The sequence below is a fragment of the Stegodyphus dumicola genome, chromosome 6, assembly GCF_044657685.1.
Source record: "Stegodyphus dumicola isolate Sdum_Otavi_A_Nest chromosome 6, ASM4465768v1".
Classification (NCBI taxonomy): Eukaryota; Metazoa; Arthropoda; class Arachnida; order Araneae; family Eresidae; genus Stegodyphus; species Stegodyphus dumicola.
Genome location: NC_140773.1, coordinates 222,927,019 through 222,944,800, shown reverse-complemented (window position 1 = coordinate 222,944,800; position 17,782 = coordinate 222,927,019). Strand labels below are relative to the sequence as shown.

Here is a 17,782-nt window from a genome sequence, read left to right as displayed (position 1 = left end):
CTCGGACGGCTTCTGGACTTTTATTTTCGACTCCCTTGCCAGTTTTCAAGGGACTTACTTGAGATTTTTTTCTTTTTTTTTCCTCCCTCTCCCTGCTCCTTCCATGGGATTCATCCAGGAACCTTTCAACACCATACCCATTGTGGATTTCCTTCAGGTTTACAGGGAAGTACTGCGAATGCAGTAGAACCCCTGTATAACTACCTCCGTATCAACGCTTTCTCCTTCTGCTGCTATAAGATCTTTGCTGCCGCTCTTCCCATTTGTCTCCCTTTGTTTGAATAATATGATGCAGTAAATTTAAAGTTAATCCTATTTAGTTTAAAGTACTATTGCATATGTAATTTTGGAAAATCTAAAAGAATAATGATCTGCCTTTTGAATTGAATAAAGATGTGGAATCAAAACAGGTAACTTCTTTGTCATCCAGGGCTTAATTTCTAAGATTAGAAGTGCCGGAGCCCTATGGAAGACCGTCAGCAAAGAGGAACAACAGTAAATAAACAAATAAAATGACTATTAAACTCATTAATATTTTTAAAATTAAATAGTTAATTATTATCAAATTAATTAATAGCTATTTAATTAATGTTTATAAATTGTTATTTAATCGATAATTATTATATAATTTAATTGATAATTATTAGATAATTAATTAATTGTAATTTAATTTATAATTATTAGATAATTATTATTTATTGAAATAATTAAAGATTGAAATATTTAAAATTAAATAAAATGTAAACAGATAAATTGAAATTTAATATTGAAATATTTAAAATTAAATAAAATGTAAACAGATAAATTGAAATTTAATAAGCGATTTTTAATATAATTTATTGTTAAAATAAAATTTTCGAGATAAAAGTTCTACTGAAATTGTTATTCAATGACATAAAAGAAGTGCCGCAGCCTTCTTATTCAGGGCTCCGGTGCGTTCCGGCTAGAATTATGATTTATTACAAAAACTGGGAAGCACCGGAACCGAGATCCGGTGGGCTCCGGCCCAATTTAAGCTCTGATCGTAAGGGGGGGGGGAGTTCTTTTATCATCATAAAAATTAAATATGCTTGGAGTATAGCTGATGAAAATTCCAGGGCGAAACAGAATGAGGGTGTGAGTGGGTGGAAACAAAAAATGAGGGGAATCTTGGTGAGAGAGAACGTTCTCTTTCACCACGGCTCTCTGTTGATATAATTATAGCCATCAAGCAGATGTATATAAAAGATGTATTATAAAAGGAAGTAGCGGAGCTCATCTTATTTAGGGCTCCGGTGCCCTCCGGCTAAAATTGTAATTTATCTTAAAAATTGAGAAGTACCGGAGCCGGGCTCCGGCGCAATTTAAGTACTGTTGTCATCATTAGATGCCATGCTTCTTCATTCCTGTGCCCGACTGTCAAAATATGGTATAAAAAAATGAAAACAAACTACTAACTTTAATTTGGCAATAGTCCGTTTTATTCCTTCAACTTAAGTAACGCAGAGAAAATTTGAATATCTTTCTTTCAATCCGATTAAAGAAACTTTTAACTCACGTTTTTTCAACAGGTTTTCTGTGAACGTGTGCTTTTCCTCGCTCTGCCAACAGGTGCCGCTTATCTCTCTGCTTTATATAATGTCTAAATGCGTGTCTCAAATATATATATTTCAAATGAAACTGGGTGCAAATTGCGCCTCTGGTGATGTGTGAAGAAGAATAAGTGTATAAAGAATTAGTTATCCAGTAATAAAATTGTATGATGTATCTACGACTACGTCTGTCTAAATGTCTCTCCTTCTTTATGCGTCATACAAACTACAGTAAAACAACTGCCCAAATACATTTTACAACTACTCATTTCAGAACATTACATTATACAAACAACTGTTTTCAGTATGCAGTAAAACAACTGCCCAAATCCATTATATCTATCGTCCAATCATCAAGGTATTACATTTATATATGTAATAATTTGAATATAAATGCAGATGTATTAGATGTGCAATCGGAAGGTTGATTGCACTGTTATTGCATTCCTACCGAGAAGTTGAAGTCGTGTAGACGCAATAAGGAGTATTAGTGGCAGAATTACTATTGCTTTATATTTCTCGTTGCCACGCATTTGCAAGCCAATAAAATAACTTTAAGAGCTAAATCAGTAGCGTTACATTTTAAAACATAATTTTGAAGAGAGCAGAAGCGATAGATTTGCTAGCAAGAGGAGCCGGAGCGAAAAGATTGATGTCTTAGAAACTAAATTTCAGTTAAGAGTGATATAATTTTGTGATTATAATTTTTTTTTTATCAGAAGTGGAAATTATTGAGCTTCTGGCATAAGAACTTGTAGAACTATAATTAAATTTGAAATCATTTCGATTCGTCGCTTTTCGTTGTATCAGTTAAAATTATGATGAATATGTTTGCAATACTGTTTAAGTATGTAATTATGCATATGAATTTATAAATATAGTTTTATATTCCCTTATTAATATTGAGAAAATGACATGGCTTTGTAAGGTTTTAGAGTAATTATATCCTTAACTTTCTCAAAAATATAATTTTCCTGCTTTTGCGCATGATTTCTCTTAATCGGTCCGACCTTCGGAAAAACTTAACCTTGTGGGAACTTACCTTGTTAATTGTTACCTTGAAACTTAACCTTGTTAATTGTATGAACCTTGTGGGAACATAAAATGGCAAACTCTTATGCTTCTTCCTTAAAAATTTCAAAAATTACTTTTCATTTTATAATAAAAATTAGTCAATTCTGAAGTCTGAAAAATAAAAAAAGGATCATTTATTAAGAAAATATAATACGATTACTTTTTAAAGTAGGTCATTTATTACTTAGGGTATTATTGCAACCACCTTAGTAGAAATCGCCAGATTTTCAGAAGTCGACAAACTCTAGCAGTCATGCTCATAGCAGTTCTTTAGGTCAGTGTTTTTCAACCGCCGGTCCGCAAGAAATATTTGCCGGTCCGCGAAATATTCAGCTGTCTGTCCAAAATCCAAAGTGTCATCGGCCGATAATCGATATTACAACAGCACCTACATTCCAATAAAAATTGTTTTCTAGTTTAGTATTTATTTATGTGGAAAAATTGTGCCAATGGGTCGAATTATTAAACTTATCGGTCCGCGAGAACGTATCGAAATATGTTACCGGTCCTCGGAATAAATCCAGTTGAGAAACACTTCTTTTGGTGACCATAAAATCCATTATAAGCTGCAATCCGAAAATTCACCGATTCATCTTTTCTTCTGCAAAAGATCTCCAAACTGCGTCAAGGTCGTTGCGGTAATACGTAAGTACCCGTTTAATATGGATTAATTTTTTATTTGGAAAAAAAAAAAAAAAAAAAAAAAAAACTAATTAAAAGTAGTAATTTTTCATTTATAATCCTGCTCGCAGTACAAATAACAATTTTATGTCGATGACAATATAGAAACCTTATTCTTAATTAATTAAAAATATTTTAATATCTGGAACGCAGGGTAAAAGAGGCACAGTGTGAAGAGCATCGAATTTAGTATACAAAAGTTTTACGATCGTAAACCAGTTAGTTTTAAAGATATTGAGTTTTGAAATGCGTTATACGTATGTTTGCCATTTTTTGATCTTTCAAATGTACTTGACAGCTTAAAAGACGCACAATAATTGTTTCTATGAAAATTAGTATAATCAAATAATAATTAAAAATAAAATGTAGCAATCATTCGTAAATAATGAATCACATAATAAAAATTAATAAAAATCATTTCATATATACTATGCAGGTACTTTTACATACTTTCCCTTTAATTCATCTATACGTGTCATATAGCTTATATATAATTATTATAATTTTAATCTGACGTTACCGTAGCCCCAGGAGTTAAAATTTATATATTTCGCACAATGCAGTGATCTTCTTAAATAAAGTCTTTTAAACTTTTCTGTTTTCTTTATAGGATGGCTGCTGCGGACGATGCTTAGACACCTCCATATGGAAGAACAAAAAATATCTTTTGTGGGTGTTTGCCATTCCAACTGCTCTTTTCGGGTACTTTGTACCCTATGTTCATTTGGTAAGTACTTAAATAATAATACTTTTCAGTTAATGAGGGCATGAAGATGTTACTAATTTCAACCATTTTATGTCAAAAAAAGAAAAAAAAAAAGACGGACACTTTTTCTGCCTTTAGAATTGGAGACATAACGTATTTCCTCATTTTATTTTCACAATATATGAATAACGTAAGAACCTACATCATAAAAAATGTTTAAAAACAAGATGGTGGTAAATGCTAATAATTAGTTAAATGTATAAAATTGTTGTAATTCGTTTGAGGTCATAAATAATAAAGTATTGCTTTAAGAGATTTTGTGAAGCACAATGATCCCTCTGTTCAATAGTTAAATGAAAAAAATTGTAGAGCAGTTTTATTTGAAATGCAAAAAATTATTTTTTTAGGCGCCTTCAAAACCTTCACTTCGTCCTTTGGAATGTAAATATTTACTACAACGTTCTTGAAATTCCTAGAAGCAGTGCGAGAATGTACTTTTTGATAACCGTCGTAGACTGGTTGTCGTCTCATTTTGAATAGCTTGAATTGTCTGCAAAACGTTGACTACGTAGAAAACATCTTAAATAAGAGCACAGCGTGGCTAGAGGATGAGAAATATGGAAAATAAGTAGTTGTGTTGTATCAGGGATTTAGTAGCTCTGAACAAAAAAGGCCAAGGTTCTTTGCTCAAAATTCAACAGTGCGCGAAAGTTGCTTTAGCTTCTAAAATTGGGCAAAGAAGTTGCCTTATGGAGCCGCAGATGTTGAATCTAAGGTTGCTGTTTTTGCCTAACTTTAAATTTTACAGTAATTGTTTCTTTTCTAACTACATGCTTTAACTTCATTTGCATTAGAACACGAACTACACAACTTCGGATGATTCCACTTCATACATTCATTCAAGTTTCACGTAAGTGAAGATACTTTTTCGCAGACGTTTCGAACATAGGGCTATTAAACCGAATGTAAAATATTTTAAAAAGGAGAGAAATTTCGTAAAAACTGCATTTTCGTGTTTAGTTCACTCATTTGAAAATATAATGCGTTCTTGACAAGTGCAAAAATATCGCATATATTCAAATTTCTTCTCAGTGAGATTCATAAATTATATTTATTAGTGACAAAGTGAGAAATTCGACTTTCTATACAATAATGAAAGTAGAAGAATGCGAAACGCTTAGATTAAAAATAAAATACGAAAAAGGTACGAAACGCTTAGATTTTCGCATATTTCGTACTCATTGCTTAAAAGTAAATCATGGAAATACACTCATGTCCATAAATTAAGGATAATTCGGAGTCACGCGGAAATCGAACTCTAAAATAAATATATCACCTGTAAAATCACTACACACATCTTCAAGAATCATATGCAAATTTCAGGATGACCAGATGACACCGATGGTACGTCACAATGACGACAGTGTAAGAGAGTGATATATAAGGGATACAGGCAAAGAAGTAAAATTGTTCGCAGGCGCTTTATAAGCATTTCAGTGCAATAACCGAATAGTTATGACACAAAGGACACATTTGGATGATTTTTTACGTGGTAGAATTATCGGCCGTCTGGAATGTGCGCGTACCCAACTGGAAGTATCAGACGAACTTGGAATTGCCCAGCGTGTCATCTCCAAGCTTTGGCAACGATTCCACGATGATGGTAATATGAGTAGACGTTACAGCACAGGTCGCCCCAGAGTTACAACGCCGAATGAGGACCGGTATTTGGCAGTTACTGCCAAAAGAAACAGGCGGAGCACAGCCTCACACCTGTCTCGTCAGCTCTCTTCAGCCACTGGTACGACAATTTCAAGGCAGACCGTGTACAGGCGCTTAGGGCAGATTGGTCTATGTGCTCGTAGACCTGTCAGATGCGTTCCACTTACTGCAACTCACTGTCGCCTGCGGTTAGCCTGGAGTAGAGAGCATGCATTGTGGACACTGCAAAAGTGGGCTTGTGTGATGTTTTCCGACGAGTCCAGGTTTAGCTTGCAGTCTGATTCTCGCCGGACTTTCATATGGAGAGCTCCAGGCACCCGTTACCACCAAGAAAACATCATTAAACGACACCGTTACGGTGGTGCAGGAGTGCTCGTTTGGGGTGGAATTATTCTGGGTTCCACAACTGACCTGCATGTTCAAACTGGAACCATGACAAGCCAAATCTATCGGGACGTCATTCTGGAACAACATGTACGTTTGTTTCGGGGCGCCATGGGTGCACAATTTGTGTTTATGGACGACTACGCCCGTCCTTACAGTGCAAACACCGCAAGGGAATGCCTTCAATCGGAGGATATCACCCATATGGACTGGCCAGCATTTTCACCGGACTTGAATCCAGTACAGCACGTGTGAGACACGTCGTGTCTTGGCCGACGAGTTGCAGCCCGTCAACCTCCTCCTACATGTCTACCGGAACTTCGGAGAGCATTGCTTTTTGAGTGGTGTAATATCCCCCAAGATCAGATCGATAATTTGATACTCAGTATGACTAAACGTTTTACGGACTGTATTGCATCGTCTGGGAGACATACAATGTATTAACAATCATACCAACCATGTAATATTGATTTTTTGTAAGTAGGTTTTTTAATAATTTGCTCCAGGGAGAAAAAATCGCTAATTTTTTTAATAATATCAAACATATAACATCTTCTTTTGCTCTTTACCTTTTTAATAAATAAGCTTTACAAATAAGTCAAATTTGTTTCACTTCTAACTCTTCCTTTGTCTGATTTTGCATTATCCTTAATTTATAGACATGAGTGTATATAAAATACCCCTGAAAGCCACACTTAATATTAGGATCTGGATGTCGGCAAGGGATGGTGGAACTCGTGTAAGCTGTTAGTAGTGACTTTGAGTAATAGACAATGGCTTTCACCAACTTGGAATGCCTAAAGGAATTCTATGCCAAATTACAATTCACTTTATGTCCTAGTACTTACTGAGAGATGGAGACTTTCGTGACTATGAAATAGCTCTATGGTCAACAGCAGCAGGTAGCAGTTCTTTTGTATGCATACATATATACAGGGTATTTTAGCAAAGCGGTTACAAACTTTCAGGAGAGATAGAATACACCTACACGATGGAAAATCACATAGCAATGTATGGTCGGAAACGCTTTCCTGGCGCGGTAGTCATAACACAAAATATTACAAGAAAGGAAAGACACGAACAGGATGAGAAAACATGTTTATTACGCTTACGATTGCAGAAACCAAGAAATAAGAACAAAAACAGACAACGACTGCCATCAAAGAGTTTGTTCGAAATTACGACAACGGACCGTGATGCTGGCCTCACATTTGCGGTAAGTGAAAGATCTGATGTTCTGAAAAATACCAGACGTGTCCCAGACTTCGTTAGCAGTTGTCAAGATGAGCGCAACAAATTCTTCAACACTGTTAACTGGGGTTTCGTACACCCCTGTCTTGACGTAGCCCCAGAAGAAGTAGTCAGTGCATGTGAGGTCTGTGATCTTGCTGGCTAATGCACCGGACCAACTTGCCGATCGAATGTTGAGAATACATTGCATTCAAGTGGAGACGTAGATCAAGGCTGTAATGTGAGGATGTCACATTATGCTGAAATCATATGGCAGAACGCATCGCAGCGGGTACGTGTGAGTCGTCCAGTAGCTGCGGTAATTCATGTGTTTTGTGTCGTCACTACCGCGCCAGGAAAGCGTTTCCGACTATGCATTGCTATGTGATTTTCCATCGTCTAGGTGTACTCCGTATCTCTTGAAAGTTTGTAACCGCTGTGCTGAAACACCCTGTATAAAATAAATTTACGATACCATTACCGTCTACCTTGTTGGGGAATAAAGTAATTCAGCATTAGTATTTCCCTCTTTCTACAGTATAATCCCATACTTCACGATTCCTACTTCTTCCATTTTCACATGCAGCTGTTTAATAACAGTGCTTACGCTTCAGAAATAGTAGTATAGTATTCATCATTTTTCACATTGCTTAAATATTATATACGTTACTCGGAAGAGGAAGATATATGGTAAGTCAAAATAAAACAGCCATTTGATATACGTTGCCTAGAAATGCCACGCATTATATAGAATGACTAGACATTCTATAAAATGCTTGCCTTTCATGCTTTTCTGCTAACATATTACTGTCATGTTCATGAAAAATCTTGTTAATTTTCAGTAATTGAAAAGACTAAGACAAACTTTTAAATTTTCACATTTCACACGTGAGGTAATTTGTCAAAAGTAGTTCTGCATGCAATGGTAGTTCATGATCGTAGATGTCTGGGAGTTGTCTAAGAATAGCATTTTATGTGGAAAAGCTGTAAATCATAAATGCTTCTTTCCGAACTATCTTCATTTTGGTTTTAAATAACTTCTCCGTATTTAGGGGGTTTCCTCCCTAAATCTACCGTCTACCGAAGAAGCGAGTACAGTCTTTTAACTCTTGAAACGCTTCCTGACTGTTAACGCTCTTAGTTACGCCATAGATGTGTTAATTTATTTACTCTCCGTCAGAGATGGATTTTAAAGTAATTCTAGATTTCTGTATTTTCGGGTGTTTGTTAGGCAGATGTATGAGAATACATTGGTTTAGCACTTTTCTTAATTTTGCAGTCAGCGTAATCCTTTTTAAAACGCCACGGGACCATTTCAGTTTTCGTGACGTAATACTAATAGACTGCTATTTAGTAACCTTGAATGAACTCACTACTTAACACTTCTGTTATCAACTAATACAATAATACCCTCTTGTTCTTCAAGGCTGTTGTAATATCATCTTTGATAAATCAGCCTTTCCAGCCTTTTTCAAAACTGATTTTATAAATGCGAAGATGTTTTCAATTACTCTTCTCAGAAGCAATCTGATAGAACTTTAAACGGGGTGAGTGTCATGTTTAAATGTTATTTTGAAAATTTTAATTTCTAAGACAGGGAAGCATTTGTGCTTTTGTTAACACTTGTGATAAATATCAAGGCTATATTTTTTAACTGAAGAATCTCTCCAAGTTTCACTTTACTTGCACTGATTAAAGTGCTATCTTAGAAATAAAATGAAAGTTAAAAAACAAGCTAGTTAAAACACTTTCATAAGCTCTGAGAAATGAAATGAATTAATTTTCATTAGCCCAAAGGGGCGTTAGACCGAAAGGGCTATCAGTCTCAAAATTTGCGTCGTTTCACTTTCCGCGTTGATTCACTTTTCAAACTGTTGCCACCAAATATTATTGCAATGTATTTAAAAAAAAATAAATAATGAAGAATCTGCATGAATGCTTCTCGCATTGTGAAAAAACAGCGGTATCTAGAGCCATCCAGTTTTGAATAACGTAGTCCTCCAACTGAACATGGGCACTTAGAAGCCCAAATTTTGAATTTCGAATTTGTTTTATTGTCTATTTCAAGTTTTGTAAAACTTTAACGAATTTCTGATTAACAAACTCAACGATTTTAAAGCGAGCAGTGGCAAAACTATACGGAAAAAAACATTTTTATCTCCAGCGTGCGTGAGACTGTGAATCGGAAATTCTAACGATATGCTCTTTTGAAATATTTTTAGAACATGATATTTAGTAAATAAAGGTAACACACAAAATGTTTTAGAAAAGGCCATTTTGGGCGTTACATGAAATCTGAAAGCTTTCAGTTTTTTTTTAATATATGATTTATAATTTATTTATTTTAAATATACGAAAAGAATCGAATCAAATTTTTACAAATGAAAGATAAACTTACCAATCTTAAAATTTAAAATCGAATAAAAAAGCACCGTTAGTTTGGCATAGATTTTAAATAAAACTCTTGATGGTGATCAGGCACAAATCTGTCCTCTTCGGCACCACTATTTTTTTTTTTTTTTTTCGCCTGATTTTAAATTTAAATACAAACTTTGCAGAGATATAACCATTTCAGACATGCTAAGTGTATATGATATACAAAGTGATCGTTTGTTTATATCTCTTAGTATGCATTCAGAATTAAATGAATGAAGTGAATGGAATTTTGTACTTTACTCGTACTGCGAAATGTCAGAATCACAAAATTATTTACCAAATTCCATCTGAAATGCGTTTCCAAAGCTTTTATTTACCAAATTCCATCTGAAATGCGTTTCCAAAACTTTTATTTACTAAATTCCATCTGAAATGCGTTTCCAAAGCTTTTATTCTTATTTATTTATTTATATGATCCGAAAATAAATTAATAAGTGAAATCTCAAAATTTCAGAGTACAGTGTAACACCTCGAAGAATTTATTATTAAAGCTTTCAAACATCTAAAAAGCATATTTCAAAATATAAAACAGTCTTAAAAAAGGCTTTATGTAGACGCCTTTTATTATTTGCAACAAAACTTCAAATATTCAGTAAAATCTCGACGTCGGATGTATGATAAATTAAATGTATTTTAGTTTATATGAATTAGATGCACTAATAAAAATTTTAAAAAGACTTAAATAATTAAAAAATGCGTTTACTGGTTTTAAATTGCTGTCGAAAAATTATTACCTTAGTTGCAAACAGCATCATTTTGAGAATTAGCTGTGCGTGAGAACTGTGGGCACAAATTAAAATGTTTTTCAAATGCTAATTCTATATTCACCTCTCTTCTCGTCCCCCAGTTTCCGAAAGATGTTGCTTAAAATAACCCTCCCAAAAAATTAATATTAATTAAATAAAAAAAATATAATCCAACAAGTAGGGCAATAATTAGAAAATAATATGAAAAAGTCCAAAAGTAGCAGGGTTTATTTATTATTTATTTATTTATTTTTATTTCTTTCTTTCTTTCTTTATTTTTTGTCGTCGTTCGCCGAAAATTCCGGTAGAAGCCTCAGAAAATCCGCTAATATTAGTACAAATTCGAGTTGCGATAAATACGTAGTCGTAATTAATACTTTTGAAATGGTAAATCGTAAGCTTAGAAATCAATTAAAGATTTTTTTAGAAAGATATAAGGTATTTCTCCTGCCTTCCTAGCGTGCTTTCGTGGTGTAGTGGTTCTGCACGCTGGGCCGGTATTCCATATGTCCGTGATTCGATTCCCGGCGAAGGTCTTTGCTCATTTTCCATCTTGCCTGCTTCCCAAAAAATACCTAATGTCTCTACAGTGGCGCCCGAACTAAAAGGGTATTGGATGATGATTCTCCTTACCCAGAAAAACCCCAGTCGCCCTTTAAAAAGGGGAGTATATAAGGTATTTCTCTCGCCTTCCTAGCGTGCCTTCGTGGTGCAGAAGTTCTGCACGCTGGGCCGGTATTGCAGAGATCTGTGGTTCGATTCCCGGCCAAGGCTTTGTTAATTTTTCATCTTTCCTGCTACCAAAAAATACCTGATTTCTCTATAAAGACATACAACGAGACATCTGATGCAAACATATAGCCTAGATATAATTCTACTCCCTGAAATAAGATTTTTTAATGAAGAGATGTCACCATAATTCCTATTATTCTTACACACATCGGTATCAATCGTAGAAATATGAAAATATGCTAATTATGAAGCTATTGAAGATTCCAGCATTTTGAAGGGTTTGAGAAAGCTCATTTAAGTGCTCAAAGGAAGTGTTTATAAAGTTCGATGATGTTTGTGTTCTAGGGATAAAAACGAATAGCGGGTAATGTCGGACGCATTGAAGCAGGACAGTAAAAGATGTAGGTCTTTTCTTTAATACACTCTGTCACAAAAAAATATATGCACCCAAAAGGAAACGAACTACTATCACGAAACTTGACATGTAATGTAGTGTATGAGAAGATAAACAAATGATTACAAATTCAGAACAAAAGATGGCTTTATTAAGAAGTTATGGCAGTGAGAAGGTTACAAATCGGTAATTAGTATAGCAATTCGTTTCCAAATCGACAAATTCGTTTGGATAGCCCTACGGCACGAGCGATCATCCCTGTAAGCTCTCCTACTGCGCATCTCATATGCGCATAGCGCGCTTACCTTGTAAGGATCCTAAGTTTTACTAACGTTTATTTTATTTTAAATCTTTACTATCACTTCTTATTTTCTACTTCCGGCCAGAATTAAAAGCTTTAACTTATTTATGCGAATTTGTCTTGCTAACGCCAAGTACTTAAGTTGTGGCTTTTTGCCAAGCAAGAGAGAAAGGAAGGAGTTATTGGAAGCAGGCCGCTTGCCATAGTAGTTTTACTCGGTTGCTGGTTGCCTTCAAGGCCAGAGGTTTAGTCCTCTTGATTGATAATTTCAAACGTATCGTAGTTTTAGCAGCTCTCTGTACTACATACGGATTTTTGTTAAATAACGGCCAATCTTAAAGTTAGGCACTTGTATATTAATCCAAAGTTAGTTTTAGTTAGAGTTTTAGTTAGTATTTTTATATTCTTACGTTCAGACCACAAGTGGTTGGTCTCTGTATTCCGAAGTTCCGGAAATCGCTGTAAGGATAGAAAAATAAAGGGTTTCGTATACCCTTCCTGTGTATATTGTCTACTTCACAATTTATTGAACATAGCTTGAGTAAGCTCCCTGTTCCGAGTCAGGACAGTTCATGCTTCCAAAGCAAGTAAAGAGGAATACAAGTCCTGATAACCTTGTCTCATTGGCGTTGAAATTTAAAGCATTTACATATATCTTACCAGAATACATTCCTCCCGAGTTTCGTGTTGTGGATCGATTTCTTCTGGGTGCATATTTTTTTGTGGTTTGTAATTCATGACTGAAGACTTCTGCCTCGTCGACTAAGGGATTACCACCAGTTGTGGTAATCCCTTAGTGTGGCATATTGCTACAGTAACTAAGCTGAATCGACGGTTTCTGTCTATAACTGCATGATTGCAGCATGATAGTCACTTGACAGTTCCTACCAGTTCTATACATTGCAGCAGTTGATCTTGATTTCCTCCTTAGGGATGATAATGCCCGTTCTAATCCAGGAAATATCACTGGCTGGCACTGGCAACAACGCAATCCATTATACTGCAAAAGTTTCAAATGATAATCATGTTCTCCAAATTTATTTTATCGGCACCACGCCAAAACCATTAATTTGAAAAATCGTTTCTATATTAAGGTTCTTTTGACAAAGACATCTGTACAAAAATCCTTGTACATGCGTACTTTACATTTACGCCACCGAGACGACCTCCGACCCAGGCGGGAATTTGAGAATTGTTAAATCTCAGCGCACAGAACCATAATATCTGTGATATCACAGTCCTTGCTGATGATAGCAGACCAGATGCTAATTGATGCTATGTTGAACTGACATAGTTTACAAAGAAATGTTACAATTATTAAATTCATGTGTATTACAAAGAAATATGTCCGTTGCATTTAGAACAGTAGACATATTATATATATACAAGCAAGGAATAATTACACAAATACATTATACATGCACATCTATAAAAATGCATTTAAATCATGGTACTAATTAGGGATATAATGAGAGTATGCACACACATACTGCAGTATATAAAGGTGAACTTAAGTCAATGGATGAGTAATACGTTCCACTGACACACACTTCATCCATACATACCCTGGTACACCTATGTGTGGGTTACACTTACAAGAAATGCATACATGCATACCTACACCTAAATTTTCTAAGCTCATATATTCTAAATAGCAGTAAAAATTTAAAAATAGTAATACATGCACATAAATACACTAGTCTCACATATTCTAGATTACACATATACATACGTGAATTTAACAAATATTCTCTATTCGTATAAAGCAAATTTAAATTCAAATTTAATTAAGAAATTTTAATTGCAAAGAAATAATAATAATTATTTATATCGTATATCACGCACGCACATTCTGAAATACAACAAAAAAGAATGGAATAAAGGAAATATTATCTGAAGTGTTATACATATAACAGTACAATGGTGCAAAGAAAGAACTGTAACAAGTTCCGAAACATATATGAGCATAGGAAAACAGTGAAGTAAAACCGTTCAGTGCGTAGACTAAGTGTTATTGATAAAAGAGTACCATAGTAAGTTACGTAAGTCCTGGGCAGAACTTCAGTCTTAACCTAGAAGAAACTAGAAGCAGTACTGATGGTCTGGGCTATTTTCTTCTAAAGCTGTAGGATTATTTTTTGAGTTTTTAGTCCAAGCGGAAATGTGAATATAATATACAGGATGATTATAATTAAAGTTGCGATTTCAAAACGCTCTAACTTTAAAACTACAGGTCAGAATGACTTGATATTTTACCAGAACAGTCCTGAGATAATGGAATTTTGTTTGGAGAAGGAAAAAAAAAAAAAAAAAAGTTCGAAAATTTATCAATAAATGGCCCTGTCAGTGTTCACATTCCTGTTGTGGATGTATAGCCGAAAGGAAACAATAGACTCCAAGGGTTTTCGACAATTTTATTAGTGAAAAGACAGAATATGTATTTACAGAGAAAACAGCGATAGTTACAAGAGAAGCTTCACGAAACAAACACCTTATGGATGATTAACGCATAAGTTGTTCGATATGCTCTCCACCATGTTCTGCTGCTAATTGGAAGCGCAAAACTTCATGTTCCACAACAGATCGGAGGGTATCTGTGCTGATGCTATGAATGTGGTGCGTGATGCTTGCATTCAAGTCGGCCAGATTTGCAATTCGACCACTGTAAACAACATCCTTCAGATAGCCCCAAAGCGAAAAGTTACGTTGGTTTAAGTCGGGGAAAGTGTGGCAGCCACGCTGTTGGAAAATGGCGGCTTATGATTCTATCATCTCCGAAATGAGCGATCAGCAGCTGCTTGACACGAGTAGCAGTGTGCGGAGGAGCGCCAATCTTGCATGAATTTCGTGCTATCCGGACATTGACGTTGCTAAAATGCGGGAAGGACATGGTTACGGAAAAGTGCTTCATACCGCTTGCCAGTAACGACGCAGGTAACGGGACCCGCAGGCATCACCTCCTAGAAGAAGAACGGGCCGAAGACAATCGCTACCGTTATTTTGCACCACACAGTGACTTTTTCAGAGTGAAGCGGTAATGGTCTGTACTGGGAACGGATTCGCGGTCGTCCGTATCCTGCAATTTTGCGTATTTACAGAACCTTACAAATAAAAATGAGCTTCGTCAGACCACAGAATGTTCCAAGGCCATTCATTATCCATATCCATCCGGGTAAGAAATTGTAGTGTAAATGATTCACATGTTTCCAGATAGCAAATCTGTCAAAGTGGATGAGGATTTTCCGAAAGCTCATTTTCAGAAAAAAGACACAATCGATAGCAAAGCAAGAACCAGTTCTCACCAATATCATTATATGCCGCCATGTTAATTTTCCACTGCTGTACAGTTTTAGTCGAGAAAATGTTGCACAATTCGCCTTGAACCAAAATAAGCGAAAAATCGTTGTGCATCTCAGATTCGCGAAAATTTTGGGGGTATCATATTTCAACGAAAATAACCATTTTGACCGCCATCGAATGCAATTTAACAATGTTTTTGCTCGACATCTTTACGTAAGGACAGAATAAAGGACTCTTTGTTCCCAAGCGAGTTGCAAAGAGTATTTAAAAATTGCTTCAGAAGAGATTTTTTCGCGACGTCTGTACGTATCTCGCATAACTCAAAAACGAGTAGCCTCAGAACGTTGAAATTTTGTATATAGGACTGCTATAACATGTAGTTGTGTACCTCCCTTTTTGGTTGCAATGAGCTGAACCAAATATATGTATAACCACTTTGTTACCCGATTTTGTGAGCTCAGTTTTTTTTAATTCTTATATGTTCGTAAATCATGCAATTTTTGCTTTAAAAATGATTGAACTATGTTGTTTTTATCTTCCGATTAAAGTTTTCATGCCCTTAGTTAATCTCCATGCATTAGGCGTAGAACTATCAACAGTTTAAAAGTTGTTTGAATGCGGTTAGCCTTATTTTTTTTACCATAGCAGCCATGTTTGTTTACGTTTGAGACATAGCAGAACAGTGAATTAAGTCAGTTTCTGCACTTTCTGTGTTTTTTTGCCAAATGGGACCAAAAGTAAACTTTCAGTTTTGTGCACTGAAAAATCTGCCTTCTTGCCCGCTGGCCGAATTGCTTGTTTTTGCATAGAAACTCTAATTTTAATTGTAAAAATCTTTTTTTATTTGTTTTAACTGTATTTGGTGTTTTATGTTTTTCTGTATTTGTAAATTTTTAATAAAGATATTTTGAAGTTTTGTATTTTTGCCTTTCCACGAAGTGAGAACTGAATTAATTGAATAAGAAATATCCCTGTAATGAAATTCGAGGAAATAAGTTTGAATGAAATGCATCAAAAAATATGTATAACTTAATATTCCGTACAAGGAAGTCATGTGGTGTACACATAAGATTTTTTTTAATTACGTGTTCGAAATAATAAAAAAAAATTAATGAAATTAAAAAAAAAAATGGTAAAAAATTTTACTGTTTATTTTTAATGAATAAAGATATATGATAATTTATTAAAGTATTTTTAGCTATAGCAAATTAACACTTTAATTGTTGCAGGTGCAGCATGTGAAAGACATTCTGCCAAATGCCAATGGTGAAGTATTAGTCACATGCATCGGCTTGACATCTGGAGTGGGAAGAATCATTTTCGGAAAACTAGCAGATTTTCCGGCTGTGAACAGAATCATGTTGCAACAGGTTTATAAACTTTTCACTTCTCTCTTCTTCCATTTTGTATTTCAGTTGAATATAAGCACTTTAAAAGGAAATTTATTTTGCAATTATAATTTTGTAAGTAATAGTTTTTAAAGGTTAAAAAACCAAATAAAACATTGAATTACTGAAATACGTAGAGGGTTACCTCCTCAGATGGTAATTAGCAGAGTTTGCTTCTAGGGTCGTGGAACCTCTGTGGCTGTATGGAGGCACTTCGGATTGAAAATTATTTTGAGAGGCTGCTACGGTCGGAAAGCTACATTGTTATTGTTTTGGTAGCTAAAATAGTTAAGGTGCACAAATTAAAAGCTTTGATTATAATTCTTCCAGATATTCAGACATAACCCAAATTCTGATGGTTAATTGCAATTTTGATTATTACGATGGTGACCGTAGGAAACAGATAAAGAAGATACACATATAAATTACAAATATTCATTTTCAATATTTTCCTGAGAGTTTTAATTTTTTAAATACAAATATAGCACATGCTGATATGGTATTAAATTCCTTAGAAAGATATTAAGTTTAAATAAAGCATACAAATCAAATTTACTATTCTAATTCGTAATAAAGATAGGGAAAAAAATCTGAGTTAGAATTAAATGTAAGTTCGTCTTCAAATATTATTACAAAATCATCACTACCCACTGACGGAAGGTGATGAGTAATTACATGGGCTGATGTCTAGAGTTTTGACAGAGTTACATTAATTTTTTTCGGGGTTTTAAATTTGCATCTCCTTTCCAAAAATTGACCTGACAAGTAGAAAATGAATACATAAAACTAACCAGTGGATTTCCTAATTCAAAGCACACTTAAGTTCATCAGGCTCGAAACCTGTTGGAAAGTCTTCTCTCGAGGCAGAAGTATCCGAAGATGCACGTTCAAATCAGGGCGGTAAAAAGTAAATCCAAGCTATCGGAATCAAAGAAAGCAGTCAAGCAATCTCTGAATAAGACAGTGTAAACAGAATCCAGAATATAATCCATGAAGACAGTCAAGAAACAGTCTCTTCTTAAAAGTCAGCAAACGCGAACATTTTTTCAACATCTGAGACAGGAACTCTTAAACTATTCGTCCCTTCTAAATAATAGTAACCAGGAACATCAGATCA

The 17,782-nt window shown here is 34.8% G+C and overlaps 1 protein-coding gene across 2 annotated transcripts in view; it reads left to right on the top strand.

Annotated features, from left to right (window-relative positions):
• Positions 1-17,782, top strand: part of LOC118198941 (monocarboxylate transporter 10-like) — an 82,663-nt gene that overhangs the window by 46,215 nt on the left and 18,666 nt on the right. For both annotated transcript variants that reach the window (XM_035370722.2, XM_035370721.2), the window contains exons 4-5: positions 3,937-4,053; positions 16,507-16,647. In XM_035370722.2, coding sequence (XP_035226613.1) covers positions 3,937-4,053; positions 16,507-16,647 — 258 coding nt within the window. The remainder of the gene's footprint in view (positions 1-3,936; positions 4,054-16,506; positions 16,648-17,782) is intronic.